Here is a 27,956-nt window from a genome sequence, read left to right on the forward strand (position 1 = left end):
TGACATCCCCTCAGCCCTGACAACCCCCAAATGCTGCCGACACCCCCCAAATGCTGCTGACACCTCCTCAGCCCTGACACCCCCCAAATACTGCCCTGACACCCCCCCAAATACTGCCCTGACACCCCCCAAATTCCCCCTCAGCCCTGAGATCCCCGCTCAAACCTCTCCCTGAGCCATAGAGAAAGGGCTCCTCAATCCTATCTCGCCCCTCACGGCCCCCTCAGGAATCAGGAAGGGGCTCCTCACTCTCCTCTCAGACCTCACAGACCCCTCACTCCCCTCAGGGCTGAGGAAGGGGCTCCTCACAGCTCCCTTAGCCACGGGGAAGGGGCTTCTCATTCCCCTCGCCCCTCACACTTCCCTCACGGCTGAGGAAGGGGCTCCTCACTGCCCTCACTCCCCTCAGCCATTGGGAAGGAGCTCCTCATCCCCTCACTCCCCTCACACCTCCTTCCCGGCTGAGGAAGGGGCTCCTCACACCCCTCAGCCATTGGAAAGGGGCTCCTCACTGCCCCTCAGTCCTCACAGCCCCCGGAGCCATGAGGAAGGAGCTCCTCACACCCCTTAGCCATTGGGAAGGGGCTCCTCATTCCTTCATGGCTGAGGAAGGGGCTCCTCACACCCCTCAGCCATTGGGAAGGGGCTCCTCATCCCCTCACGGCTGAGGAAGGGGCTCCTCACACCCCTTAGCCATTGGGAAGGGGCTCCTCACACCCCTCACTCCCCTCACCCCTCGGGAAGGAGCTCCTCACACCCCTCAGCCATTGGGAAGGAGCTCCTCATCCCCTCACTCCCCTCACACCTCCTTCCCGGCTGAGGAAGGGGCTCCTCACACCCCTCAGCCATTGGAAAGGGGCTCCTCACTGCCCCTCAGTCCTCACAGCCCCCGGAGCCATGAGGAAGGGGCTCCTCACACCCCTCACCCCTCGGGAAGGAGCTCCTCAGCCCCTCACTCCCCTCAAGCCTCCTTCCCGGCTGAGGAAGGGGCTCCTCACACCCCTCAGCCATTGGGAAGGGGCTCCTCACACCCCTTAGCCATTGGGAAGGGGCTCCTCATCCCCTCATGGCTGAGGAAGGGGCTCCTCACTCCCCCCCAGCCCTCACAGCCCCCGGACCCATGAGGAAGGGGCTCCTCAGTCCCCTCACGGCTGAGGAAGGGGCTCCTCGCCCCATCGCCGCCCTGACCGCTCCCTCAGGCCCAGCCCCGATCCCCCCGGTCCCCGATCCCCTCCGGCCCGCCGGGCCCGGCCCGGTGTCCCCTCGGTCCCGGTGTCCCCGCCCCGGTCCGTACCCGATCGCCCCGCCGGCCCAGCCCGGTGTCCCGGCCCCGGCCCGGTGTCCCGGCCCCGCCCGGTGTCCCGGCCCGGTCCGTACCCGAGAGGCCGCCGGCCGCGGCCGTGCCGGGCTGGCGCAGCGCGGGCACGGCGCTCCAGGCGCAGAAGGCCGAGAGGCCGCTCAGGGCACCGAAGGACGCGTAAGCAACACGGAGCGCCAGGGCCCCGCTCAGCGCCATGGCGGCCTCGGCGCGGCCCGCCCACGGCACCGGGACACGCCCCGGGGACGGGGCCGGGGCCGGGACACGGGACCGGGACACGCCCCGGGAACGGGGACGGGACACGGCACCGGGACACGCCCCGGGGCCGGGGCCGGGGCCGGGACACGGGACCGGGACACGCCCCGGGAACGGGGACGGGGCCGGGACACGGGACACGGGACCGGGACACGCCCCGGGAACGGGGACGGGGCCGGGACACGGGACCGGGACACGCCCCGGGGACGGGACACGGGACACGGGACACGGGACACGGGACACGGCAGCGAGAAACGCCCCGGGGACGGGGATGGGAACGGGGATGGGACACGGCACTGGGACACACCCCGGGAACGGGGCCGGGGCCGGGACACGGCAGCGGGACACGCCCCGGGACCGGGACACGGGACCGGGACACGGGACCGGGACACGCCCCGGGGACGGGACACGGGACACGGCACCGGGACACGCCCCGGGGACGGGACACGGGACCGGGACACGGGACCGGGACACGCCCCGGGAACGGGGATGGGGACGGGGATGGGACACGGCACCGGGACACGCCCCGGGGACGGGGACGGGGCCGGGACACGCCCCGGGGACGGGGACGGGACACGGGACACGGGACACGGCAGCGGGACACGCCCCGGGGACGGGGATGGGGACAGGGACGGGACTCGGCACCGGGATACGCCCCGGCAACGGGAACGGGAACGGGGACGGGACACGGCACTGGGAAACGGCCCGGGAACGGGGACGGGAACGGGGCCGGGACACACCCCGGGAATGGGGACGGAGCCGGGACACGGCAGCGGGACACGCCCCGGGAACGGGGACGGGAACGGGACTCGGCACCGGGACACGCCCCGGGAACGGCGGCAGGACATGCCCCGGGAACGGGAACGGGGACGGGAAACGGCACCGGGAACGGCGGCGGGAACAGGGACGGGACACGCCCCGGGAACGGGGACGGGGACGGGGACGGGGACGGGACACACTCAGGAACGGCGGCGAGACACGGCACCGGGACACGCCCCGGGAACGGGACACACTCCGGGAACAGGACACGCTCGGGACAGGGACACGGCACCGGCACATGGCCCCGTCCACCGGGACCGGGATCCAGACCGGGACACGCCCACAGGCACTGGGACACGCCCACCGGGACCGGGACACGCCCCTGGCCCCGCCCCACACCAGCGCGCCCCCTGGCGGGCGGGAGGACCGAGGAGGGGACGCGAAGGGACGGGGACACGGCGGGGGGACACGGGGGACACCGGGGAGACACCGGGGAGACACGGGGTTGGGACAAAGAGAACACCAGGGACACGGGAAACACCGGGGAGACACCGGGGAGACACGGGGTGGGATAAAGAGAACACCAGGGACACGGGGGACACCGGGGAGACATGGGGTGGGACAAAGAGAACACCAGGGACACGGGAAACACCGGGGAGACACCGGGGAGACACGGGGTGGGACAAAGAGAACACCAGGGACACGGGAAACACCGGGGAGACACCGGGGAGACACGGGGTGGGACAAAGAGAACACCAGGGACACGGGAAACACCGGGGAGACACCGGGGAGACACGGGGTGGGACAAAGAGAACACCAGGGACACGGGAAACACCGGGGAGACACCGGGGAGACACGGGGTGGGACAAAGAGAACACCAGGGACACGGGAAACACCGGGGAGACACGGGGGGACACGGAAAACACCGAGGAACGTGGGGACACCGCGATCCCGCGGGACACGGGGCTCGGGTGGGGACACTGTGGGTTGGGGACATCTCCGATGGCTTTCGCTTCCCCCCGGCCCATCCTGTGGGATTGCGGTCTGGGGACACCTCATCGAAATCCTCGAAGACTTTTTGGGGCTTTCCCGTTCCCTTTTTTCTGCCTTCCTTTTTAACATTTATTCAATTTTTTAAAAACATTCTTCCCCTTTCTGAGCCCTCGGCTGGCTCCGGCTCTGCTTCATCGGCGGGGACAGAAATTTCCAGTGAGGATTGGGTGAGAATGGGATTTTCCGACCTATTTCTCATCATTAATTCATATTTCTCACCATTAATTAATTGTCCTGCGAGCGCCGCGGGGACTGAGGCGCTCCCCGAGCCTGGCAATTCGGCTTTTCCCGAAATTTCCCAGTTTCAGCCTCTTCCCAGAGGATTTTTGGGAATGGGGAAGCTCGGCTGGGCTGCTCTAGATGGCAGCAGCCTCCTTCCTTGCCCAAGCACATTCCCCGCTCTTCATCTACCTCCCCACCCCTCCTCCTCCTCCACCCTCGGTGTTCCCCCGTGGAATTCAGGTTTTGCAGGGGTTGGACGGGGCTTGGAGCACCTTGGGGCGGTGGAATTATCCCTGTCCTTGGAAGGGGACAACGTTCCTGCTCCTGCACCCCAGCCCGCAGCTCCCACCCTGCTGAAGGACCAAAAATTCCCCTCAATTTCACCCAAAATTCCACCCCAATTTGAAACAAAACTCCCCTCCAATTTGACCCAAAATTCCACCCCAATTTGAACCCAAATTCCCCTCAATTTCACCCAAAATTCCTCCCAATTGACTTAAAATTCCCCTTCATTTTGACCCAAATTTTCCCCCCAATTTCACTCAAAACTCCTCCTCAATTTGACCCAAAACTCCCCCCCAATTTGACCCAAAATCCCCCCCCAAAAATAACCCCAGTGAAATCCCAAAAACCCAGTGACATCCCAAAAACCCCGTGAAACCCCAAAAATCCCGGCTGTCCTTGCCCAAGGACTCACAGCTCCCATCTTGCAGGGGTGAGGCGTGGCTGCCGTGGGATTTGAAGCGTAAAAACCTCGAGAGCAGCAAAAAAACCCCAAAAAATAATTAAAAAAAAAAAAAGAAATTCCATTTCCTGTTGTTGCTGCAGGAATTCGGCTCCCGGAGCGTAACAAGCGGCAGCAGGTGAAGTCAGCTCTTGGGGGGGGGTTTGTTCTTTTTTGGGTTTTTTTTGGGTTTTTTTTTTGTCTTTATTGGGTTATTTTTTTTTTGGGGGGGGTTTTCTTAGGATTTTTTGGGGTTTGTTTTAGGGTGGTTTCTTTTGTTTTTCTATTTTTTGTTTGTTTGGTTAGTTTGGGTTTTTTGTTGTTGTCGTGGTTCGACACGGAAAAAGAATTTTTTCCGGAAGGAAGAGGTCAATTTGGATATTGACCAATTGAAGGTAGACACGCCTCTGAGAACACAGAGGGTTAAAAGCAGAATTCCCAGGAGAACTCGCTCTTTTTGGTTCTGGTCAGGGTCCAGTGCAGCCTCTTCCCTGCCCAGCCACGAGCTGGGTGAGGGAGGGGAAGGCCCATGGCCTGACGGAGGTAGGACGAAGGGTGGAGGAACTGGAACCCCTGCAGATGGAAGGGTGGAGAAAATCTGGGATGTCTCCGTTCCCCCCCCAGAGTTTCTCTCCCGAGAGGGAGAGAGAAGGAGACATCGGCAGTTCTGTCAGCAATTCCACCGTGGGGAAGGAGGAGTGGGAGTTGGAGCCTGGGCAGAGAGCCATCCTTGAGAGTCAGGACACTCAACCCTTCCTTGAGAAATGAAAGCTTTGGGAATTTCTTTTTCCCCTCCTCGGTTTGAAAGAGAGGAAGAGGGACACCTTGGACCCTGGGATGTTAGAAGGAGAAATTCTAGATGGGAGGGGGACAAGGAGTGGCTTTTAGCTGGACTTTTTCCTTGGTAGCCACCAACTGAAATCAGTCTTCTCCTCCAAGAGAGACCGTGTTTTGGGAGGATGACAGTGAGTCGAGACCTGCTTCAGCTGGGGAAAGACAGAAGTGGAGTGAACAGAGAAAAAGTTAGGGGGTTTGTGGTGGTGCCCCCTGTCCTCAAAAGAAGGAGAGGAAGATCTCTGTTCTTGGACCCTCGGCCCCAGGGGAAAATGGGGAGACTGTGGTCCCAAACAATGAAAAACTGAACTGTTGTTTTCTCCCCTCTTGGCAGGACATCCTTGAAAGGGAAAATCCTAAAAGCAGTCTGTCCATCCATGCATTGGTGGTGAGAGCACTGTGCATGGAAAGGAGAAGGGTCACCATGGCAAACTCTTCTCCGGGCGGTGACATGGAAACACAGGATGTGGAGCTGTGTTTTCTTGGGGGGTCTGTGGCACAGGAGAGACTCTGTTCCCCCGATGGACTGAGTATCGATTGTTTGGAGGGTGGAAACCTGATTGGGGTCCAGGTTGTGTCTCACTGTGGTTTGTTGGAGTTGGGTGGTGGGAGTAGGAATGCTTTGCAAGGTCTTCATTTTGATCTTTGTGTGGGTTTTTTTTTCTTTTTTCCTTTCTTTGTTTTGTAGTAGTAGCTTAAGAAAGTTTTTTCCTGTTATTAAGCTTAGGCCTGCTTTGCTCTGTTCTCGATTCCATTTCACAGCATTCAATTGAGAGATTGCATTTTCATGGGGGCACTGGCATTGTGCCAGTGTCAAACCATGACAGTTGTTTTTTTGGATTTTTTGGTTGGTTGGTTGCATTTTGTGGGGTTTTTTTTTTGTTTGTTTGGTTTGGGTTTTGTTGGTTTTTTTTTTTTTTTTTAATCAAAGTTCAAATTTAGGCAAGATCAGCAGAAATTCACCCAGAATGATTTTAAGGTGATAAAATAAATGGAGGGGTTTGAGGGGTGGCTACTCCCAGGGATGTGGCAGCCACGGCTGCTCTGGGAATTCCATCCCAGGCCCTCACCGTCCTCCAGGGGATGGAATTCCACCCCAAATACTCACAGGGATGGAATTTCACCCCAGGTCCTTGCCCCAGGCCCCCACCATCCTCATGGGGATGGAATTCCTCCCCAGATACTCACAGGGATGGAATTTCACCCCAAATCCTTGCCCCAGGCCCTCACCATCCTCATCCTCATCCCAGACCCTCACCATCCTCATGGGGATGGAATTCCTCCCCAGATACTCACAGGGATGGAATTTCACCCCAAATCCTTGCCCCAGGCCCTCACCATCCTCATCCTCATCCCAGACCCTCACCATCCTCATGGGGATGGAATTCCACCCCAAATCCTCATGGGGATGGAATCCCACCCCAAATCCTCGCCCCAATGGGCCATGGGTGGCCCTCTCTCTGTCAGGAGAAGATGGATGGGATGGAAATGAGGACAGGGAGAGGAGGAGGAGGAGGAGCCACTCCTGCTGAGGAGGGACCCAAAATTTGCTTCCCAGCCCCTCAGCACTGCCCACCTCAGGCAGCAGCTCCAGGTGACACCTGGATTTTCCAGAGGTGGATGGGATGGAAATGAGGACAGGGAGAAGAGGAGAAGGAACCACTCCAGGTGGGAACAGCAACATTCCTGCTCCTCCACCTGCAGTTCCCACCCTGGTTTTTCACTTTTTGACCCAAAATTGGCTTCCCAGCCCCTCGGCACTGCCCACCTCCGCAGCAGCTCCAGGTGACACCTGGATTTTGCAGAGCTCTGGACCTTGGCCCCGTTCCCCAGCACCTGGTGGCCAGGTTGCCCAGAGCGGAGTCGTTTTCCTGGTTCTTGCTCCTGCCCCAGAGCCTCGGGAACAGCTGGGAAACAGCCGGATTTACCGGATGAGGGATCCTTCCTCCTCCTCCTCCTCCTCCTCCTCCTCCTCCCTCCTGGGGGCTGGAGCTAGGAACAAAAGGAGGAAAATCATCCGGGATGGGGACAGCCCTGTTTGTTTCCCGAGAGCTGGGAACAGCCTGGAGTTTTGTCCTGAGGGTTTGTCCTTGAGGCCTTTTTGTTTTCCCCCTTTTGAAGGAACGTTTCAGCCGTGGGAAGAACTGGGATCGACACCCCAGAAACGTCAGAGACCCAAAGGGGAAAGGAAGAAGGAAAAGTTGAGGAAAAGGGGAGGTCCCAGCCCGTCCTGGTGCTAGGAAAGGTCACAAATCCCATCCTTGGGAAAAACAAATCTCATCCTTGGGGAAAAAATCCCATTTTTGGGAAAAACAAACCCTGTCTTTGGGAAAAAAACATATCCCATCTTTGGGAAAAACAAATCTCATCTTTGGGAAAAAACAAATCCCATTTTTGGGGAAAAAAATCCCATCTTTAGGAAAAATAAATAAATCCCATCTTTAGGAAAGGCAAATCCCACCTTTGGGTAAAAGAAACAAATACTATCTTTGGGAAAAGCAAATCCCACCTTTGGGAAAACATTGCTTTTCTTTCTCCCCTCTCTGGGTTACTGGTGGGACTCAGTGACCCTAGCGGGCTTTTCCAACCTGAACAATTCCACTTTTCCATGATTTTCTGGGCGCTCAGCTCTTGCTGGACTCAGATCTGAGGCGTCTGCAGCTCCTCGGAGACGCAAATCTGGGAATTGTTTCAGGAAGAAGCCGAGCGGGCACGGAAAGACCGGGAGAACAAGACACATCACGTTCCCCAAATGATAATGAGGGAATGAAATTAAAGCACCTGGGAGACCAAAACTCTCCTTCCTCCCTCCCTCCCTTCCTCGGGAGCAGCATCCCCTCCACGGCAGCGATTCCTGCCTGAGCTATCGCCCGTGGGTGATCCAGAAATGAATCACACCCAGAATTGGGGAATGTGGCTCGGATAATTCCTACAGCTGTTGTTCCAACCCAATAAAACCCGGCGTAATAGCAAGGGGTAGCCCATAATTTGTGTTAATTCCGGAATTGCTGCTAATTCCGGCCCAATTAGGAGATAAAACACGGCGGTGGAGCCGCTTATTAAATTACAAATCATCCCGGCTAAATCCGAGGATTATTTAACACCGAGGGTTTCGGGAAGACACTCGGGGAAGCTGCGCCGGAATAACGATGTCAGGGGAGCAGGAGCGTTAATCAAAGTAATGAAAACATAAATTAGGGGAGGCTGGGCCAATAAACAGGAAATAAATAGGGTTGGAGGGAGAGAAATACATAAAGCAGCAGCATTAAAGGATAAACCCGCGGTGTTTGGAGCGCTGTAAATTCCCAACCGCTTTCCCCAGGATTGGATTTTCGGGGCTGATTTGTGGCCGTGTCCTGGCGAACCGGGGAGAGGATAAATATGGAATATTTCCTGCACCTCCACCTGCCAGCCAAACCCTCCTGGGGGACACCGAGAACATTCCCAGCTTCCTCCTGGAATTTCGGCCGCGCCAAGGGACGAGACCCGGCCGCTGATTTCCAGCAAACGGAGCCGAAATAGGAGATGGAGTGAAAATATTGGGATTTAACTCCAATTTCACTTCATTCTGCATTTGAGGGGATTCTGCAAATCCACTTTAGGATTCGGGATTTCGGGAAGAGCTTCCTGCCCAGGAGGGTGGTGAGGCCAGAGCTGCCCCAAAACCCCGCGGAGCTGGGCAGGGCGGCGGGATTAATTAATGATTGTCCAAGCGCGCGGGATTAATTAATGATTGTCCACGCGCGAGCCAAAGGAGCGATAAGAGGCTGATAAGGCAGAGGTGGGGGGCAGGAGCGGCTGCTCCCGGAGATCCGGAGCCGGGCAGGCGGAGCGGCCGCTGCCAACGGCCGGGATCGGTGACCCCGCGCCCGCAGCGGGCACGGCCGCGGCTCCCGGGCCCCGGAGGGCAGCGGGGGCACCGGGAGCGGTGGGATTCTCCTGCCTGGAGCGGGAGCAGGGACCAGCGGGCTCAGGGACACCCCAGGGACTCCTCAGGGATGTGGGAAATGGATTTGTAGGAAATTTGATGGGCCAAGAAGTGCTTATGTGTTATAATTATATATATATATATGTGTTATAATTATATAATTATCCTATGAGACATAGTAGTATATATATATCATTATATAGCTATATAATATTTAAAATATAAAAATTAAAGGCAAAATATGTTCAATATTAACATTCTAAATATATATTATATTATATTATATTATATTATATTATATTATATTATATTATATTATATTATATTATATTATATTATATTATATTATATTATATTATATTATATTATATTATATTATTACATTACATTACATTACATTACATTACATTACATTACATTACATTACACTACATTACACTACATTACATTACATTATATTACATTACACTACATTACACTACATTACATTACATTATATTACATTACATTACATTATATATCATTGCTGGGTCTGAAATGGGATGGGGAGGGGTGGGCTGGGATTGGGATTGGGATTGGGAGTGCAAAGGGTGGGATGGGATGCGATTTGGATTGGAAATGGGATGGGAAAGGGAGGGATAGGGTAGGGTAGGAAAAAATGGGATTAGGATGGGATTGGCATAGGAAAGGGTGGGATAGGACAGGATAAAGTGGGATAAAATGGGATAGGGATGGGATTGGCATAGGGTTGGGATAGTTTGGGATGGGGTAGGGTGGGATAAAATGGAATGCGGTAGGCTGGGATGGGACGGGGCCGGGACAGGAACGGGATTGGAACGGGGCGGTGGAAGCCCCAGCCAGGACAGGAACCGCCCGCGGTCCCCCCGCGGGGCCAGGCCCGGTGCCTCCCCTTCGGCGGCCGGGGTGCGGCTGCCCGGGCTCCGGGAGCTGCTGCCTTCCTCAGGCCTCTTCCTCCTTCTCCTAATGAGCCCTGATTTGCATGGGGGGACGTGTCTGTGCACGGCCGGGATCCCGCGCCCGGGACCGAGGGGAGAGCCCCGGAGCAGCTCCGGGGCCACGGGGATGCTCCGGGGCTTCCCCAGCCCGGGAGGTTCCTGCGGCCCCGGAGCCTCCAGGAATCCCGGGAAAAGCCCCCCCGGCCTCCGGGCGCTCGCAGAGGCAGCAGCGGGAGGGATCGGGGGGAGGAAGGATCAGGATCACGATCCTGTCCTGGAAGGATGGATCTGGGACCCCGATGTGACCCCCAGAGCCCCTGGGGTGCCTGGGCAGGAGGGGCAGCAAGGGAGGCTCAAGGCTCTTTCCCCGAATTCCTCGAATCCAGCTGATGTTTCCCATCCCTGCTCTAGCTGGCGTGGGGGCCGATTTAAAGGCAGGTTTGAATTTTAAAAATTGGGATTTCATTCAGAAGTGAAGGCTCTTTTTGGCAGAAACACCTTTCCTTTTTTGCCAAAAAGCCCAGCAAAAGCTCTCCCAGGACCGCTGGGCCTCGCTCCAGCTTTGCTGCTCTGGCTGAGGGTGGGGCCACCTCCCAGTACAAACCATTCCCAGTCTGAACCATTCCCAGTCTGAACCTTTTCCAGTCTGAGCCATTCCCAGTGCAAACCATTCCCAGTCTGAACCATTCCTAGTGCAAACCATTCCCAGTACAAACCATTCCCAGTCTGAACCTTTTCCAGTCTGAGCCATTCCCAGTGCAAACCATTCCCAGTCTGAACCATTCCTAGTGCAAACCATTCCCAGTACAAACCATTCCCAGTCTGAACCATTCCCAGTGCAAACCATTCCCAGTCTGAGCCATTCCCAGTCTGAACAATTCCCAGTGCAAACCATTCCCAGTCTGAACCATTCCCAGTCTGAACCTTTTCCAGTCTGAGCCATTCCCAGTGCAAACCATTCCCAGTCTGAACCATTCCCAGTGCAAAGCATTCCCAGTGCAAACCATTCCCAGTCTGAACCATTCCCAGTCTGAACCATTCCCAGTCTGAACCTTTTCCAGTCTGAACCATTCCCAGTGCAAACCATTCCCAGTCTGAACCATTCCCAGTCTGAACCATTCCCAGTGCAAAGCATTCCCAGTGCAAACCATTCCCAGTCTGAACCATTCCCAGTGCAAAGCATTCCCAGTGCAAACCATTCCCAGTCTGAACCATTCCCAGCACGAACCCCCCTCCCTCTTCCCAGCCCTTCTGGCTCCCGTTTTCCCCAACCGGGCTGAGCAGGGCAGGGGAGCCCCCTGTGACCACCCAAACCCCAGGTTTGAGGTGCTCAGAGACCCCTGGAGAAGACCAAAACCCAGGCCCGGGGGTCTCGGGGGTGCCGCGGGTCCCGGGGGTTCCGGGGGTGCCGCGGGTCCCGGGGGTCCCGGGGGTCCCGGGGATTCCGGGGGTCCCGGGGGTCCCGGGGGTCCCGGGGGTCCCGGGGATCCCGCGGGTCCCGGGGGTCCCGGGGGTCGCGGGGGTGCCGGGGGTTCCCGGGGATTCCGCGGGTCCCGTGGGTCCGGGGGGTCGCGGGGCTGGGGGCTGTGCCTGCCCCCGCAGCCGCGGGGTCCCGGTGCGGGGCCGTGGGAGCCGGGGAGGGGCCGCGGGCGGAGCTGCCGTGCCCGGGGCGGGCCCGGCGCGGCGGCGGCGGCGGCGGAGCCGCTCCCGAGCCCGGCCCCGTCCCGAGGAGCGGCGGAGCAGCCCCGGCGCCGCGGCCGCGATGGGCTCGCCCCCCCCCGCCGCCGCCGCCGCATGAAGGTGCGCGGGGCCGGGCCCGGGGCAGCGGCCGGGGGGGCGCGGAGGGGCGCGGGGCCGGGGCGAGCGCGGCCGGAGCCGGGAAGCGGCGCCGCCGCCGCCCCCCCGCAGCCCCCCGGGGGTCCCGGTGCGGACGGAGCCCGGCTCTCGGGGCTGCTCAGGAAGATGCACTTGTTCCGGAGCTCCAGCTACGAGGTGCGGCTGGAGGGGGCCGGGGGGAGCCTGCCCCGCATCCAGGGAATCCGCTGGGTGAGTGGGGAGAGCGGGGAGCGTGTCCCCAAATCCGCGGGGTGAGTGGGGAGAGCGGGGAGCGTGTCCCCAAATCCGCGGGGTGAGTGGGGAGAGCGGGGAGCGTGTCCCCAAATCCGCTGGGTGAGTGGGGAGAGCGGGGAGCGTGTCCTCAAATCCGCTGGGTGAGTGGGGAGAGCGGGGAGCGTGTCCCCAAATCCGCGGGGTGAGTGGGGAGAGCGGGGAGCGTGTCCCCAAATCCGCGGGGTGAGTGGGGCCGGGGTCACCCCAGCACCGGGAATCCGGGGATAAGAGGAGGGGACTGAATCCAGGCGTGCAGGGAGCCAGGTGAGGGTGGAAGGAGCCAGGTGAGGACACAGGGAGTGAATCCGGGCGTGCAGGTGAGGGTACGAGGAGCCAGGTGAGGAAGGGAGGGAAGCAGGAACCAGGTGAGGGCACAGGGAGTGAATCCGGGTGTGCAGGGAGCCAGGTGAGGGCACGAGGGGCCAGGTGAGGGCACGAGGGGCCAGGTGAGGGCACGAGGGGACAGGTGAGGGCACGAGGGGACAGGTGAGGGCACGAGGGGCAGGTGAGGATGCAGGTGAGCTGCGCAGGCTGCGCACTTCCCCAGCCGCCCGCCCCGGGCGGAGCGGAACGGAACGAGCGGCCAGGCGTGAAGGGAGCCCGGTGCCAGGTGCCCGGCGGCGCATCCCAGCAGGAAGGACATTCCTGGTGGGACATTCCTGGGGGCACATTCCTGGGGTGACATTCCTGGTGGGACATTCCTTGGGGGACATTCCTGGGGTGACATTCCTGGTGGGACATTCCTGGGGTGATATTCCCGGTGGGACATTCCTTGGGGGACATTCCTGGGGTGACATTCCCAGTGGGACATTCCCGGGGGGACATTCCCAGGGGGACATTCCCGGGAGCGTTCCCCAGCTCCCACTGCAGGGATTCATCCCCCGGCATCACGTCCTCCCCGCTGGCCCCGGGAGCTGGGGGGTCCCGGGGGTCCCGGGCCCTGCTCCTGGCCCCTCGTTGTCCCCTCTAGGCAGGGAGGTGACCCTGGAGTCCTGCAGAGCTTCCGGAGCTTTGCGTCCTTCCCCTTCCCATGCTGCTTGACCTGGGACACTTTTCAAGAAAAAAGTGGAATTATTTTAGGGGATAGCTCCCCTTTGGGCATTTCCGTGCAGCACAGAGGCTCCTTCCCAGATAAGAGCTTTCCTTGCTTTTTCCTCTTGGTCCCGATTTATTTTTCTCTCCAAAACCTTTAGGAATGGACTTTGGGGAGGGCTTTTGAGGGGCACTAAGCGTGGGAAGCCGGGCGAGCAGCAGGCCTGGAGCATCCCTGGGATAAACTGGGATCAGTCCCAGCAGCCCTGGCAGCAGTGGCACCTGCGGCGTGGCAGGAGTGTCCCCTCTGCCAGGGACACCCGGGGATCAAGGGGACTGGAGCCAGCAGGGAAAGGGGGAATTTGTCCAGCACAGCCGTTCCTGGGGCAGGTGAGCAGCAGGGCAGTGCCTCAGGAGCCACCTATTGTCCCTTGTCCTGGAAACTCCTCCCGGCGTCCTGGCTCCTTCTCATCCCCCTGGGGGATCTGATCCCAGCGCCAGCAAATCCCTCCCGGCACCGAAGCACAGCGCTGTCCCCAGGCGGCTCCGTCCTTGCCCCGGGACAAGTGCCACCGTGCCAGCCACAAGTGCCACCGGGCCAGCCACAAGTGCCACCGGGCCAGCCACAAGTGCCAGCGGGCCAGCCCCCGCCGTGTCCCTGGCGAGGACAGCAGAGCCGGAGCGGGTCCCCGAGCCCCGTCCCAGGATCAATCCTGGGGCTACCGAGCCCCTTCCCGGGAGCCGAGATCAATCCCGGGGGTACCGAGCCCCTTCCCGGGAGCCGAGATCAATCCCGGGGCTACCGAGCCCCTTCCCGGGAGCCGAGATCAATCCCGGGGGTACCGAGCCCCTTCCCGGGAGTACCGAGCCCCTTCTCGGGGGAGCCAAGATCAATCCCGGGAGTACCGAGCCCCTTCCCAGGAATGCCGAGCCCCTTCCCGGGGGAGCCAAGATCAATCCCGGGAGTGCCGAGCCCCTTCCCGGGAGTACCGAGCCCCTTCCCGGGAGCCGAGATCAATCCCGGGGGTACCAAGCCCCTTCCCGGGAGCCGAGATCAATCCCGGGAGTACCGAGCCCCTTCCCGGGGGAGCCGAGATCAATCCCGGGGGTACCGAGCCCCTTCCCAGGAGTGCCGAGCCCCTTCCCGGGGGAGCCAAGATCAATCCCGGGGGTACCGAGTCCCTTCCCGGGAGTGCCGAGCCCCTTCCCGGAGGACACCGAGCCCCGGCCGGCGGCCGCGCCTGCGGAGGCTGCGGAGGCTGCGGATGGGCGAGGACTTTCTCCGGAGCCGTGAGGCCCGAAATAGCCGCGCTTGTTTTCCTCGGGATCCCAAACAAAAGCGGCCGCGAGCGCGGAACGGCCGGCGGCGGCCTTGGCCGGGCGCCCGGCGCTGCCGGAATCCTGGAGAAAGGCAGGATCCCGGCGTGGCCCGTGGGCAGGAAGATGGAAAAGGCAACTCCTTAGGAAGCTGCTTGGAGCCAGGCCGTGACAAGGAGGGGGGGTCGGGGTCGTCCTGCCGGTCCCGACCCCTGCAGGGAGGGGCTGTGGGGACAGCGGGAGGGTTTGGGTGATCCCAGAGCTGTCCCGGCTCTGAGGAACCCCCGGGAAGGAGGAAGCTGATCCTTGAGCGGGGTTTTTGTGCCTCTCTCGGTGTCCTTGGAGCGTGGCCCGGGGCACAGCCTGGCTCTGTGCCCCAAGGACAGAGCTCGCTGCCGGGGGACAGCAGAGGCCCTTGGGGACCTGGGCAGCGGGACCCGCGGGGTGACACCTGGACCCGCGGGGTGACACCTGGACCCGCGGGGTGGCACGAACCTGCTGCACCCAGGGGTGCCAGGGACCTACTGCACCGACACGGATCTCCTGCTCCCACGGGTGACAGGGACCTCCTGCACCCACAGGTGTGCTCCCACAGAGGTGCCAGGGACATCCTGTACCCACAGGTGACAGGTACATCTGGCCCCCACGGGGTGACACAGATCTCCTGCTCCCACGGGTGACAGGAACATCCTTCACCCATGGGGTGACACAGATCTCCTGCTCCCATTGAGTGAAAGGGATCTCCTGCTCCCACGGGTGACGGGGCCCTCTGGCTCCCACGGGGTGACACAGATCTCCTGCACCCACGGGTGACAGGAACATCCTTCACCCATGGGGTGACACAGATCTCCTGCACCCACGGGTGACAGGGCCCTCTGGCCCCCACGGGGTGACACAGATCTCCTGCTCCCACGGGTGACAGGGCCCTCTGGCCCCCACGGGGTGACACAGATCTCCTGCACCCACGGGTGACAGGGCCCTCTGGCCCCCACGGGTGCCACCTCCGTGTCCCCGGAGCAGCCCCACGCCCCGGCCGCCTCCGGCTCCGTTCGCAAACATTTGCTCGGAGCGGTTCCCGCTCCCCGCGGCCGTCACGGGGCTCGGCAGAGTTTGCAGAGCACCTGAGTCACCGTGTCCCTGCCCGGGGACACTGAGGCCCAGCTTTGGTGACACCGCGGCCGGGTGGCACAATCCCCCGGGACCTGCAGCGGTCCCAGAGCCGCTCGTTTCCCACCGGCTCCTCGAATCACCCCGAGCCCGCTGCCGAGTGCTGGGAGCGGGGAGAGGCTCAGCCTCGCCGATCCGGCGCTTATTAGTTCCTGCGCTAATTAACTTCTGCCCTCCTTAATTGGAAATCCATCCGGACCGTCCCCCTGCGCTGGGACCGCTCCAACCTCCCCCGCCCGGAGCCCGCGGACCCCGGGGGGATCCCTGCGGCCGCTTTTTGGGTGCCCTCCCGGGAGCTGCGGGGCCCCCAGAGCCGGGAATACCCGGAGGGGACCCCGGAATCCCCCCGGGGGCGCCCCCCGAGCGGGTGGGTGTCCCGCGGAGGGGCGGCCGTGCCCCGTGCCGGGTGAGCGCTCCCGGTGCCGGGAACTGGTCTGACGGGTCGGGCCCGGCTTGTTTGTCCAGGGCCGTGCCAGGAGGGAGCTCGGGTGCCCCGGTCCCTGCGGGCAGCGCCGGCACCGGGGCCCGGCCTTTGCCCCCCGGTCCGGGCGGGGCCGCGGGGACCGCGGCTCGTCCCTCCGCGCCTTTGTTTTTTTACCTGGAGCATCTCCGAGTGAGACAGCTGGGAGAAAAATGAGCTGGAGAGGGGAAAAAATGAGCTGGAGAGGGGAGCTGGAGTCAGGAAATGGGTGCTGGGGTCAGGAAATTGGTGCTGGGGTCAGGATTTGGCTGCTGGATTCAGGATTTGGCTGCTGGATTCAGGATTTGGCTGCTGGGTTCACGAATTGGATGCTGGGTTCAGGATCTGGGTGCTGGATTTGGGTTCTGGATTCAGGATTTGGCTGCTGGATTCAGGATTTGGGTTCTGGATTCAGGATCTGGGTGCTGGGTTCAGGATCTGGGTGCTGGATTTGGGTGCTGGTTCAGGATCTAGGTGCTGGGTTCAGGATTTGGGTGCTGGTTCAGGATCTGGCTGCTGGATTTGGGTGCTGGGTTCAGGATTTGGGTGCTGGGTTCAGGATTTGGGTGCTGCCCCTCACCTGCTGCAGAGCTGGGGCTGCTCTGGGGGTGCCAGACCCCCCCCGGCTGTGTGGGGTGATGGGGACACAGCAGAGCCCCCACAGCCCCCAACCCCCTCCCCTTTGCTTTCCCAGACCCCTCTCCTGGACTCGGAATCCAGCCTGGACTGCGGCCACAGCATCACCCAGGTGGGGGGGCCGGGGAAGCCCCCGGGGACCGAATTTGGGGAGGCGGGGGGGGGGTGAAGGGACGGAGCACCCCGACATCCCGGCACCATCGCGATGCTCCTTGGGCTCGGCCGTTGCTGGGGTGGGTGACGGCGATGCCAGGGCTTGGAGTTGGGGGGGGGACGGGTGACACCCCAGCCCCCCACCCACGACCCCATTGTCCCCCTGGCACCCCCAGGCATCCCCGGAGAGGATCCGGCGCGCTGGCAAACTCCTCTTGGCCCACCTCAGCAGCTCCCGGCCCGGCCTCATCCGCGACCACAAGCACCACCTGCGGCACCACCGGTGCGACGGGAGCTGGGGGACCCCCGGGGGGCTCCGGGGGTGCTGTCCCGGGGGGGTTCTCACCCCCTGTCCCCCCCTCCAGGCGCTGCTGCTCGGGGAAGGACTTGGTGGACTGGCTGCTGGGCGCCGGCGCGGCCGTGCAGACGCGCGGCCAGGCCGTGGGCATCGGGCAGGTGCTGCTGGACGGGGGGGTCCTGACGCACGGTGAGGCTGGGGGGGCTCTGGGGGTCTCAGGAGTGCTCTGGGGGGCTCGGGGGGCGCAGAGCCCAGCTGACAGCCGCTGTGCCCCGCAGTGAGGCAGGAGTGGCACTTCCAGGACAAGGAGACGCAGTTTTATCGCTTCGCCGAGCTGGAGCTGAGCCCCGAGCCCGGCGCGGGGCCGCGGGACCCCGAGGAGCTGCTGGAGGCTTTGGGGTTCCTGGCCCAGCTGGGCCCCGACGCTCTGCTCTCCATGGCCCTGCGCAAGCCGTGAGTGCCCCGGGGGGCTCCTTTTTGCACCTTCTGGAACCTTCCTGGCCCCTGCTGGGGGCTCTGGAGCAGCCGCGGGGCTGCTGCGCTGGGTGAGCCAGCGATGCCAGCCGAGGAGGGAAAGGGGCTGGGCTCCAAAAAACACACCCCAAAATCAACCCCAAAGCAGCCCCAAAACTACTCCAAAAACCAACCCCAAAATCAGCCAAAATCAACCTCAAAACAGACCCCAAATCAGCCCCAAAATCACCCCGAAATCACCCCCAAATTCATCCCAAATCAGCCCAGATTCAAACCCAAAATCAGCCAAAATCACCCCAAAAACCATCCCCAAACTGCCCCAAAAATCACTGTGCAATCACCCCAAATTCAGCCCAAAATCAGCCCCCAAACAACCCCAAAGTCAAACCCAAATCACCCAAGAACCAACACCCAAATCACCCCAAAGCAGCCCCGAAACTACTCCAAAAACCAACCCCAAAAGATCCTAAAATGAACCCAAAATCAGCGCGGCTGGGGGGCGCAGGGAGCCGCTGAGCCCCCGGCCCCCCCAGGCCTGCCCAGCGCACGCAGGACGAGCTGGAGCTGATCTTTGAGGAGCTGCTTCACATCAAAGCCGTGGCTCATCTCTCCAACTCGGTGAGAGCCGCCGGGTTTGGGACGTCCCCTGGGCCCCAAATCCTCCTGACGCCCATCGATTCCTGTCCTGGCTTCCTCCCCAAATCCTTCTGCACCCCTTTGCTTCCTTTCCGAGCATCTCCTCCCGATGTTCCTGCTCCTCCCTGGGGCCCTCCCCGCCGCTGCCTGTCCCCGCTGGCCCAGCCGGGTGACAGCGCTGTCCCCTGGCGCAGGTGAAGCGGGAGCTGGCGGCCGTGCTGATGTTCGAGGGGCACCAGCGTGCGGGCACCGTCCGTGAGTCACCGGGGGCGCCCGGGGTCCCCGGCCTGGGGGCACCGGGGCCGTTCCCAAAATCGTGGATTTCCCTCCCCCCCGTCTTTTCCCGGGCGCTGTCCCAGTGTTCAGCCAAGGTGACAAAGGCACCTCCTGGTACATCATCTGGAAGGGCTCGGTCAACGTGGTGACCCACGGCAAGGTGGGTTTGTCCCCGCGCCGGAGGGACACCCTGGGGACACCCCGGGGACACCCCAGTGTCACCAACCCTCATCCCCCCAGGGCTTGGTGGCCACCCTGCATGAGGGGGACACCCTGGGGACACCCCGGGGACACCCCAGTGTCACCAACCCTCACCTCCACAGGGCTTGGTGGCCACCCTGAACTGTGGGGACACCCTGGGGACACCCCGGGGACACCCCAGTGTCACCAACCCTCATCCCCCCAGGGCTTGGTGGCCACCCTGCATGAGGGGGACACCCCGGGGACACCCCAATGTCACCACCCCTCACGCCCCATGCTGTCCCCAGGGCTTGGTGGCCACCTTGAACTGCGGGGACACCCCGGGGACACCCCAGTGCTACCAATCCTCATCCCCCCAGGGCTTGGTGGCCACCCTGCACGAGGGGGACACCCTGGGGACACCCCGGGGACACCCCAGTGTCACCAACCCTCATCCCCCCAGGGCTTGGTGGCCACCTTGAACTGCGGGGACACCCCGGGGACACCCCAATGTCACCACCCCTCACACCCCGTGCTGTCCCCAGGGCTTGGTGGCCACCTTGAACTGCGGGGACACCCCGGGGACACCCCAATGTCACCACCCCTCACACCCCGTGCTGTCCCCAGGGCTTGGTGGCCACCCTGAACTGCGGGAACACCCTGGGGACACCTCAGGGACACCCCAGTGCCACCAACCCTCATCCCCCCAGGGCTTGGTGGCTACCCTGAACTGTGGGGACACCCCGGGGACACCCCAGTGCCACCATCCCTCACCCCCCGGGCTGTCCCCAGGGCTTGGTGGCCACCCTGAACTGCGGGAACACCCTGGGGACACCTCAGGGACACCCCAGTGCCACCATCCCTCACTCCCCCAGGGCTTGGTGGCCACCCTGAACTGTGGGGACACCCCGGGGACACCCCAATGTCACCACCCCTCACGCCCCATGCTGTCCCCAGGGCTTGGTGGCCACCTTGAACTGCTGGGACACCCCGGGGACACCCCAGTGCCACCACCCCTCACACCCCGTGCTGTCCCCAGGGCTTGGTGGCCACCCTGCACGAGGGGGACGACTTCGGGCAGCTGGCGCTGGTGAACGACGCCCCGCGGGCGGCCACCATCCTCCTGCGCGAGGACAATTGTCACTTCCTGCGCGTGGACAAGCAGGACTTCAACCGCATCCTCAAGGTGGGCCCGGGGGCTCCGTTCCCCGCCGGTTCGGGGGGATTTTGGGGAGATTTTGGGGGGATTTTAGGGGGGATTTTAGGGGGGATTTTGGGGACTCCCGGCCGGGCTGACGGCGGGATCGCCCCCCAGGACGTGGAGGCCAACACGGTGCGGCTGAAGGAGCACGGCAAGGTGGTGCTGGTGCTGCAGAAGGACCTGCAGGGGGGCAGCGGCCAGGCGGCCTCGGCGCGGAGCAGCAGGTGACACCGCTGTGCCCCCCGTGGCAGGTGCCACCCGTGTCCCTGTCCTTGTGGCAGGTGCCACCCGTGTCCCTGTCCTTGTGGCAGGTGACACTCGTGTCCCTGTCCTTGTGGCAGGTGTCACCCCTGTCCCCTGAGCCTCCCCCTCTGCCCTTTCCAGCCTCTCTCGGGGCAGTTTTGGGGAGGAACAAGGGGATGAGGAGCAGGGACACCGGCCCGTGGTGGCACCAGCCCGTGGTGGCACCAGCCCGTGGTGGCACCGCTGGCACCAGGTGTCACCTCGGCCCCTCCTGTCCCCAGCAGGTACCTGGTGATGGCCGGGACGCCCGAGAAGATCCTGGAGCACCTGCTGGAGTTCATGAGGCTCGATGCCACCCTCTACGACCCCGTGGGTAGGTGGGGGTGTCCCCCCTGTGTCCCCCCTGGGTGGGGGTGTCCCCCTGCGCCGGGGACCGTCCCAGAGCCACCGAGAGGGGACAGACGGGGCGGTGGCACCGAGCGGGGCTCCTCATTCCCGGTGTCCAACCCCAAATCCCGCTCGTGCCACCCTGGGATCGCTAAAAGCCCAAAAGCCGAGGCCGGGAGAGGGCGGCAGCTCCGGGGCGGGGAGCGGCCGCTCCGCCGCGCCTCTCGGTCTCCCTCTGCCTTCGAGAGGAGAAACCCGGGCGAGCCGGGAGCCAGGAGATGTCCCCAGCGGGTCACACATCCCGGCCGGGGACACCGGCGCTGCCTGGGAGCCGATCCCCGGGATCTGCGCTCCCTCCCTGGGTCCCCGGGATTTGCAATCTGCATCCCCGGGATTTGCATTCCCTCCCCGGGATCTGCGCTCCCTCCCTGGGTCCCCGGGATCTGCGATCCCTCCCTGGGATTTGTGATCCCTCCCTGCATCCCCGGGAACGGCGCTCCCTCCCTGGGTCCCCGGGATTTCCAATCTGCATCCCCGGGATTTGCATTCCCTCCCCGGGATTTGTGACCCCTCCCTGCATCCCCGGGATTTGCAATCTGGATCCCCGGGATCTGCGCTCCTTCCCTGGGTCCCCAGGATTTGCAATCTGGATCCCTGGGTTTTGCATTCCCTCCCCGGGATCTGCGATCCCTCCCTGCATCCCCGGGGTCTGCGATCCGGCCCCTCCCGTGGGCTTTAGGAACAGAATCTGCCCCGCCAGCAGCGGGGTCCCCGCGGTGGGGACACCCCGGGCCACCCTGGGGCCACCCCAGGCAGGGCACGGGGGGGTCCTTGGCTGGGTGCCCGTGTCCCCAGGCGCTGGGGACAGCAGTGACGGTGCCCCGGTCCCGCTCAGACACGCTGCTCGGGGATTTCCTGCTCACCTACACCGTGTTCATGCCGACCTCGCAGCTCTGCCGGGCCCTGCTGCACCAGTATCCTTCGGAGCGGGAACTGGGGGGACTGGGCTCCGCCGCAGGCTGGGGACACGCTCAGAACTGTCCCTGTCACCTCGTGGGGAGCCCCACGTCCCCTTTCAGTGCTCGTGGGCACATCCCCATCTCCCGGGGTGACATCCCTGGGGCTGGGGACACGCTCAGCCCTGTCCCTGTCACTTCGTGGGGAGCCCCACATCCCCTTTTAGTGCTGTCAGGTGCATCCCCATCTCCCGGGGTGACATCCCTGGGGCTGGGGACACGCTCAGAACTGTCCCTGTCACCTCGTGGGGAGCCCCACGTCCCCTTTTAATGCTCGCGGGCGCATCCCCATCTCCCGGGGTGACATCCCTGGGGGTTCCCCACCCCTCTCCACGTTTTTCTGGTGCCCTTGACTGGTGCCAGTTTCCGCGCGGAGCCGCTGGAGGGCTCGGAGCAGGACAAGGCCGCCTATTCCCTGCGGAAGCGGCGGAAAATCCTGCGGCTCGTCAGCCAGTGGGTGCTGCTCTACGGGCGGCTGCTGCAGGGTGACCGCAGCACCACGGCGCTGCTGCAGGTACGGCCAGGGCGACACGGCGACACGGTGACACGGTGACACGGTGACACGGCGGGACCGCCCCGCGCTCACCCCCGCGCCCCTGTCCCCGCAGAACCTGGCGGACCTGGCGAGCCGGGACCCCCAGCTGGGCGGGCTGGGCCAGGAGCAGGGCCAGGAGCGGCGGCGACCCCGGCCGTGAGTCCCCCCGGTGTCCCCTCGTGTCCCCCCGGTGTCCCCTCGTGTCCCCCCGGTGTCCCCTCGTGTCCCCTCGTGTCCCCCCAGTGTCCCCCTGGTGTCCCCTGGTGTCCCCTGGTGTCCCCCCAGTGTCCCCCTGGTGTCCCCTCGTGTCCCCCCAGTGTCCCCCTGGTGTCCCCTCGTGTCCTCTCGTGTCCCCCCAGTGTCCCCCTGGTGTCCCCTCGTGTCCCCACGTGTCCCCTCGTGTCCCCTCGTGTCCCCCCAGTGTCCCCCTGCTGTCCCCCCGGTGTCCCCGGGTGCCACCGCGGGCGGCGCTTCCCTGGGGAGGAGCTTTTGGCGCGGCTCTGGTGCCACCTTGTCCCCGGTGTGGGTGTCCCCGGCCGTGGGGAGGGTGGCACGGGCAGCCGGGTGGGACAGGGGGGCTCGGAGGTGGCCACAGCCCCCGGAGTGACCACAGTCCCCGGGAGTGGCCACAGCCCCCGGAGTGGCCACAGCCCCCGGAGTGACCACAGCCCCCGCAGTGACCACAGTCCCCGGAGTGACCACAGCCCCCGGAGTGGCCGGTCCCGGTTCTGTTCCCACCGGGAGCGGCGGCTCCACCGTCCCCCATCCCCTCCCGCAGGCTGGAGAACGGAGACGGCAGCGTGTCCCCCCAGCCCAAGGTAGGGAGCCCCGGAGGGGGTATGGGGCAGGCTGGGGGTCCCCTGTGCCCTTTGGGGACGCGCCACAGCGGGCCGGTGGCAGCGGCCGCGTCCTCCCGCCTGTCCCCCCCGGCAGGCCCGGAGCTCGGGGATGTGGCTCGGGAGCCCCGAGGAGGCGATCCCGGACAGCGGCTGCGCCCTGAGAGCCCAGGACAAAGGTAGTGCCCCCACGGAGGGGATGCACCCCGCGGCGCGGGGACGCTGAGGTCCCTCTGTCCCCTCGCAGTGCCCTACGAGATCTTCAGGGCCGACCACTCGTGCGTGGCGCCGGTGCTGCCCGTGAACGCCGCGGTGCGGGACGTGCTGCGGGCCCTGGCGCCGCGGCTGCGCCGGGACCGGGAGCACGTCCTGGTCAAGGTGAACTCGGCCGGAGGTGAGGGACTCCCCCGGGGTGGCCTTGTCCCCGTGGCCAGCCAGGGTCTGTCCCCGCTCCATGCCGCCCGCCCTTCCCTGCCCGCAGAGCGAGCGGTGCTGCCGCAGGACGCCGTGGGGGTGTTCACGGCGCTGGGCCTCAACGAGAGGCTCTTCGTGGTCAGCACGGACGAGCTGGGCAGCCTGGTGAGCGCGGGGTGAGGGCCGGGGTGGGCAGCACCGGGCGGGCCCCCAGAGGGGTTGGGGGGTGCCTCGGTTTGGGGCGTCTGCCCCTCCTGAGGGCAGGAGGGGTCAGGGGTCCTGTGCTGTGCCCAGACCCCCCACCCTGAGCAGCTGGGACCCCACGCCGGCTCCTCGGACACCCTGGACCTGATCAGCTCCAAGGAGCTGGCCAGCCACCTGACCGACTACGACTGGAACCTCTTCAAGAGCATCCACCAGGTGGGGAGACATCCACCGTGTGGGGGGACATTCACCAGGTGGGGGGACATCCACTGGGTGGGGGGACATGCACCAGATGGGGGGACACCCACCAGATGGGTGGACATGCACCAGGTAGGGGGACACCCACCAGGTGGGGGGACATCCACTGGGTGGGGGGACATGCACCAGGTAGGGGGACACCCACCAGGTGGGGGACATCCACCGGGTGTCCCCGGGAGCGCGGCGGGCTGGGGGGTTCGGGGCGCCCCTCACCTGCCTCCTCTCGCAGGTGGAGATGATTCACTACATCGTGGGGCCGCACAAGTCCCACGAGGTCGCCACGGCCAACCTGGCGCGGGTGATGCGGCGCTTCAACGAGCTGCAGTTCTGGGTGGCCACCGAGCTGTGCCTGTGCCCCGAGCTGGGGCGGAGGGCGCAGCTCCTGCGCAAGTTCATCAAGCTGGCGGCGCAGTGAGTCCCCATCGCTGTCCCCGTCCCCGTGTCCCCATGGCTGACCCGTCCCCGTGTCCCCATCACTGACCCTGTCCCCGTGTCCCCATCGCTGTCCCTGTCCCCATGTCCCCATCACTGTCCCCATCCCCGTGTCCCCGTCACTGTCCCTGTCCCCGTGTCCCCATCACTGTCCCTGTCCCCGTGTCCCCATCACTGACCCGTCCCGTCCCCGCCTGCAGCCTCAAGGAGCAGAAGAACCTGAATTCCTTCTTCGCGGTGATGTTCGGTGTGAGCAACACGGCCGTGACTCGCCTGGCCAAGACCTGGGAGGTGACAGCGGGGGGACAGCAGGGGGGTCACGGGAGGGGGAAACAGCCCCTGGGGAGTGGCAGCCGGGGGTCTCTGGGGAGTGGCAGCCGGGGGTCTCTGGGGAGGGGCAGCCGGGGGTCTCTGGGTGGGACAGGCAGGTACCAGCCCCGTGATCCCGTCCCTGCACAGAGGCTGCCCCACAAGATTCGGAAGCTGCACTCGGCCCTGGAGAGGATGCTGGTGAGCGCAGCCCACCCTGCCCGTGTCCCCTTCCCACCCCGTGTCCCCCTTTCCTTCCCCATGTCCCCTTCCCACCCCGTGTCCCCCTTTCCTTCCCCATGTCCCCTTCCCTTCCCTGTGTCCCCTGCCCCTCCCCGTGTCCCCCTTCCCTGTGGGATTTGCCCCTGGGGCAATGGGGAGGGGGTGGCACTGTCCCCCCTGTCCCCTCCATCCCCGTGTCCCTGCCTGTCCCCAGGACCCCTCGTGGAACCACCGTGTCTATCGCCTGGCCGTGGCCAAGCTGAGCCCCCCCATCATCCCCTTTGTGCCCCTGCTGCTCAAAGGTGGGTGTCGGCTTTTGGGGACCCTCTGGGTGTGTCCAGCCCTCCCAGGGGCCCCGCTCTGACCCCTAAACCCCTCCAGACATGACCTTCATCCACGAGGGCAACCGCACCCTGGCCGAGAACCTCATCAACTTTGAGAAGATGGTGAGCGGGGTGGTGACCTGCTGTGCCCCCGTGCCCCGGCACGCGGAGCTCTGCCGCTGGAACCACCAGGGGGGTCCCGGCACGGTCACGGCCGTGGCAGGGACAGAGTTTTTGGGGATCCAGGCGGGGCCAGGTGGCAGCAGGTGACCTCTGTGCCTCACCTGCAGCACATGATGGCCAAGACCGTGCGAGTCCTGCAGCGCTGCCGGGGCCACGCGCACGGTGAGCGCTGCGGGGAGCCGGGGGGGTCCTGGAGAGGGCCTGGGGACACGGCTGGGCCTCGGGGACATGAGGACACGGCTGGGCCTCGGGGACACGGGGACACGGCTGGGCCTCGGGGACACGGCTGAGCCCCTGGGGACAGGGACAGGGCTGAGCCTCGGGGACACGGGGACACAGCTGGGCCTCGGGGACACGGGGACACAGCTGGGCCTCGGGGACACGGGGACACGGCTGGGCCTCGGGGACACGGGGACACGGCTGAGCCCCTGGGGACAGGGACAGGGACAGGGCTCAGTCCCTGGGGATGGGGCTGAACCCCTGGGGATGGGGCTGAGCCACTGGGGACAGGGCTGAGTCCCTGGGGACAGGGACAGGGACAGGGCTCAGTCCCTGGGGACAGGGGGACACGCCTGAGCCCCGCTCTCTCTGTCCCCCCAGCACCTCTGTCCCCACTGCGGAGCCGCTCCCCGCACCGGCCCGAGGACGCCAAGGCCGTCAGGATCTCCACGTGTGCGTCTGGAGTTCCTCAATCCCACCCCTCCTCTGGTTCCAGGGGACCCCCAACCCTCTGGGGGGGTCCCCGAGCTGAGGGAGAGGGGATGGAGACAGAGAATCCATGGAGGGACCCAGCAGCCAGTGCTGGGTGGTGGGGAGGTTTGGGGGGACACGGGGGGAGGCGGGGGTGGTCCTGCAGGGATGGAGGGGCTCAGGAGGCTGTGCTGGGCACTGGGGAAGTTTGGGGGGACACGGGGGGAGGTGGGGGTGGTCCTGCAGGGATGGAGGGACTCAGGATGCTGTGCTGGGTGCTGGGGAGGTTTGGGGGGACACAGGGGGAGGCGGGGGTGGTCCTGCAGGGATGGAGGGGCTCAGGATGCTGTGCTGGGGGCACGGAGGGGACCCCAGCCTCGAGCTCATCCCTCCCCGCAGGCTCGGAGCAGTCGCTGAGCGCGCGGAGCCCCGTGTCCACCTGGGCCTACCTGCAGCACCTGAGGGCCATCGACAGCCAGAAGGAGCTGCTGAGGCTCTCCCGGGAGCTGGAGCCCTGAGGGAGCGGGGCTGGAGCGGGGATGGGGGCCCCAGGAGAGGATGGAGGAGCAGAGAGGGGACGGGGTTCGGAATGGGGATGGGGGCCCGGGATGGGGATGGGACCCAAAGCAGGAACAGGGGTCCGGAGTGAGGACGGGGGTCCAGAGCGGGGCTGAGTACCCAGAATGGGGATGGGGACCTGGAGTGAGGATGGGGGTCTGGAGCAAAGATGGGTTCCCAAATTTCCCATGGGAGTCCTGAGGATGAGGGACCAGAGGGGGGATGGGGGCCCAGAATGGGGATGGGGGTCAGGAACGAGGATGGGAGCCCAAAGAGAGGATGGGGGTCCAGAATGGGGATGGGACACCAGAATTAGGATGGGGGCCTAGAGCGAGGATGGGGGCCTGGCTGCTGGCAGCGGGGCAGCCCCTGGCTCTGCTCCCAGTGCCACAGGCTGTGCTGGAGCCACCCAGAGCTCGGCCATGGACTCAGATCCAGCCCCGGGTTCTGCTGGAGCTGCCCCAGAGCTCGGCCATGGGCTCAGGGCTCTGCTGGAGCCACCCAGAGCTCGGCCATGGGCTCAGATCCAGCCCCGGGTTCTGCTGGAGCCCCCCCAGAGCTCGGCCATGGACTCAGATCCAGCCCCAGGTTCTGCTGGAGCCTCCCCAGAGCTCGGCCATGGGCTCAGGGCTCTGCTGGAGCCACCCAGAGCTCGGCCATGGGCTCAGGGCTCTGCTGGAGCCACCCAGAGCTCAGCCATGGGCTCAGATCCAGCCCCAGGTTCTGCTGGAGCTGCCCCAGAGCTCGGCCATGGACTCAGATCCAGCCCCAGGTTCTGCTGGAGCCTCCCCAGAGCTCGGCCATGGACTCAGGGCTCTGCTGGAGCTGCCCCAGAGCTCGGCCATGGACTCAGAGCTCTGCTGGAGCCACCCCAGAGCTCGGCCATGGGCTCAGGGCTCTGCTGGAGCCGCCCCAGAGCTCGGCCATGGGCTCAGGGCTCTGCTGGAGCCACCCAGAGCTCGGCCATGGGCTCAGATCCAGCCCCAGGTTCTGCTGGAGCTGCCCCAGAGCTCGGCCATGGACTCAGACCCTGCCCCAAGCTCTGCTGGAGCTGCCCCAGAGCTCAGCCATGGGCTCAGGGCTCTGCTGGAGCCTCCCCAGAGCTCGGCCATGGACTCAGACCCTGCCCCAAGCTCTGCTGGAGCTGCCCCAGAGCTCGGCCATGGGCTCAGGGCTCTGCTGGAGCTGCCCCAGAGCTCGGCCATGGACTCAGACCCTGCCCCAAGCTCTGCTGGAGCCACCCAGAGCTCGGCCATGGACTCACACCCGACCCCGTGGGCAGCCGAGCCCCGGTGAGCTGCGGGCAGGTGAGGGTGGAGCAATAGAGGTATTTTTGTACTCACGGCTGCGCTCCTGTT

The 27,956-nt window shown here is 64.0% G+C and overlaps 3 protein-coding genes across 7 annotated transcripts in view; 2 read left to right on the top strand and 1 right to left on the bottom strand.

Annotated features, from left to right (window-relative positions):
- Positions 1-1,539, bottom strand: part of SLC48A1 (solute carrier family 48 member 1) — a 13,597-nt gene extending 12,058 nt beyond the window's left edge. For 2 of the 4 annotated variants that reach the window (XM_021550376.4, XM_085562838.1), the window contains exon 1: positions 1,378-1,539. In XM_021550376.4, coding sequence (XP_021406051.1) covers positions 1,378-1,516 — 139 coding nt within the window. In that variant the 5' untranslated portion in view covers positions 1,517-1,539. Of the gene's footprint in view, positions 1-1,294 lie in introns of all 4 variants that reach the window. The other 2 variants (XM_085562836.1, XM_085562837.1) reach the window with 1 other exon arrangement.
- On the top strand, positions 1,515-6,915 carry LOC146765003 (uncharacterized). Its single transcript, XM_085562793.1, has 2 exons — positions 1,515-3,552; positions 4,321-6,915. Exon 1 carries the CDS (start codon positions 1,515-1,517, stop codon positions 3,468-3,470), a length of 1,956 nt encoding a protein of 651 aa, XP_085418919.1. The 3' UTR covers positions 3,471-3,552; positions 4,321-6,915.
- Positions 6,916-11,843: 4,928 nt separating this feature from the next.
- Positions 11,844-27,940, top strand: RAPGEF3 (Rap guanine nucleotide exchange factor 3). Of its 2 annotated transcripts, none has more exons than XM_021550371.3 (27): positions 11,844-12,095; positions 16,829-16,882; positions 17,100-17,206; positions 17,289-17,410; positions 17,500-17,674; positions 18,229-18,313; positions 18,526-18,586; positions 18,691-18,767; positions 19,827-19,973; positions 20,103-20,212; positions 20,513-20,604; positions 21,514-21,592; positions 21,998-22,148; positions 22,243-22,325; positions 22,948-22,987; positions 23,103-23,184; positions 23,253-23,399; positions 23,487-23,584; positions 23,714-23,839; positions 24,111-24,292; positions 24,514-24,604; positions 24,773-24,823; positions 25,059-25,146; positions 25,226-25,290; positions 25,458-25,512; positions 25,951-26,022; positions 26,440-27,940. In XM_021550371.3, exons 1-27 carry the CDS (start codon positions 11,844-11,846, stop codon positions 26,556-26,558), a joined length of 2,811 nt encoding a protein of 936 aa, XP_021406046.1. In that variant the 3' UTR covers positions 26,559-27,940. The 2 variants fall into 2 exon arrangements, with proteins under 2 accessions (XP_021406046.1, XP_077644824.1); XM_077788698.2 differs by having other exon boundaries at positions 20,516-20,604.
- Positions 27,941-27,956: the final 16 nt, after the last annotated feature.

Source organism: Lonchura striata, chromosome 29 (assembly GCF_050655825.1).
Source record: "Lonchura striata isolate lonStrDom1 chromosome 29, ASM5065582v1, whole genome shotgun sequence".
Lineage (NCBI taxonomy): Eukaryota > Metazoa > Chordata > Aves > Passeriformes > Estrildidae > Lonchura > Lonchura striata.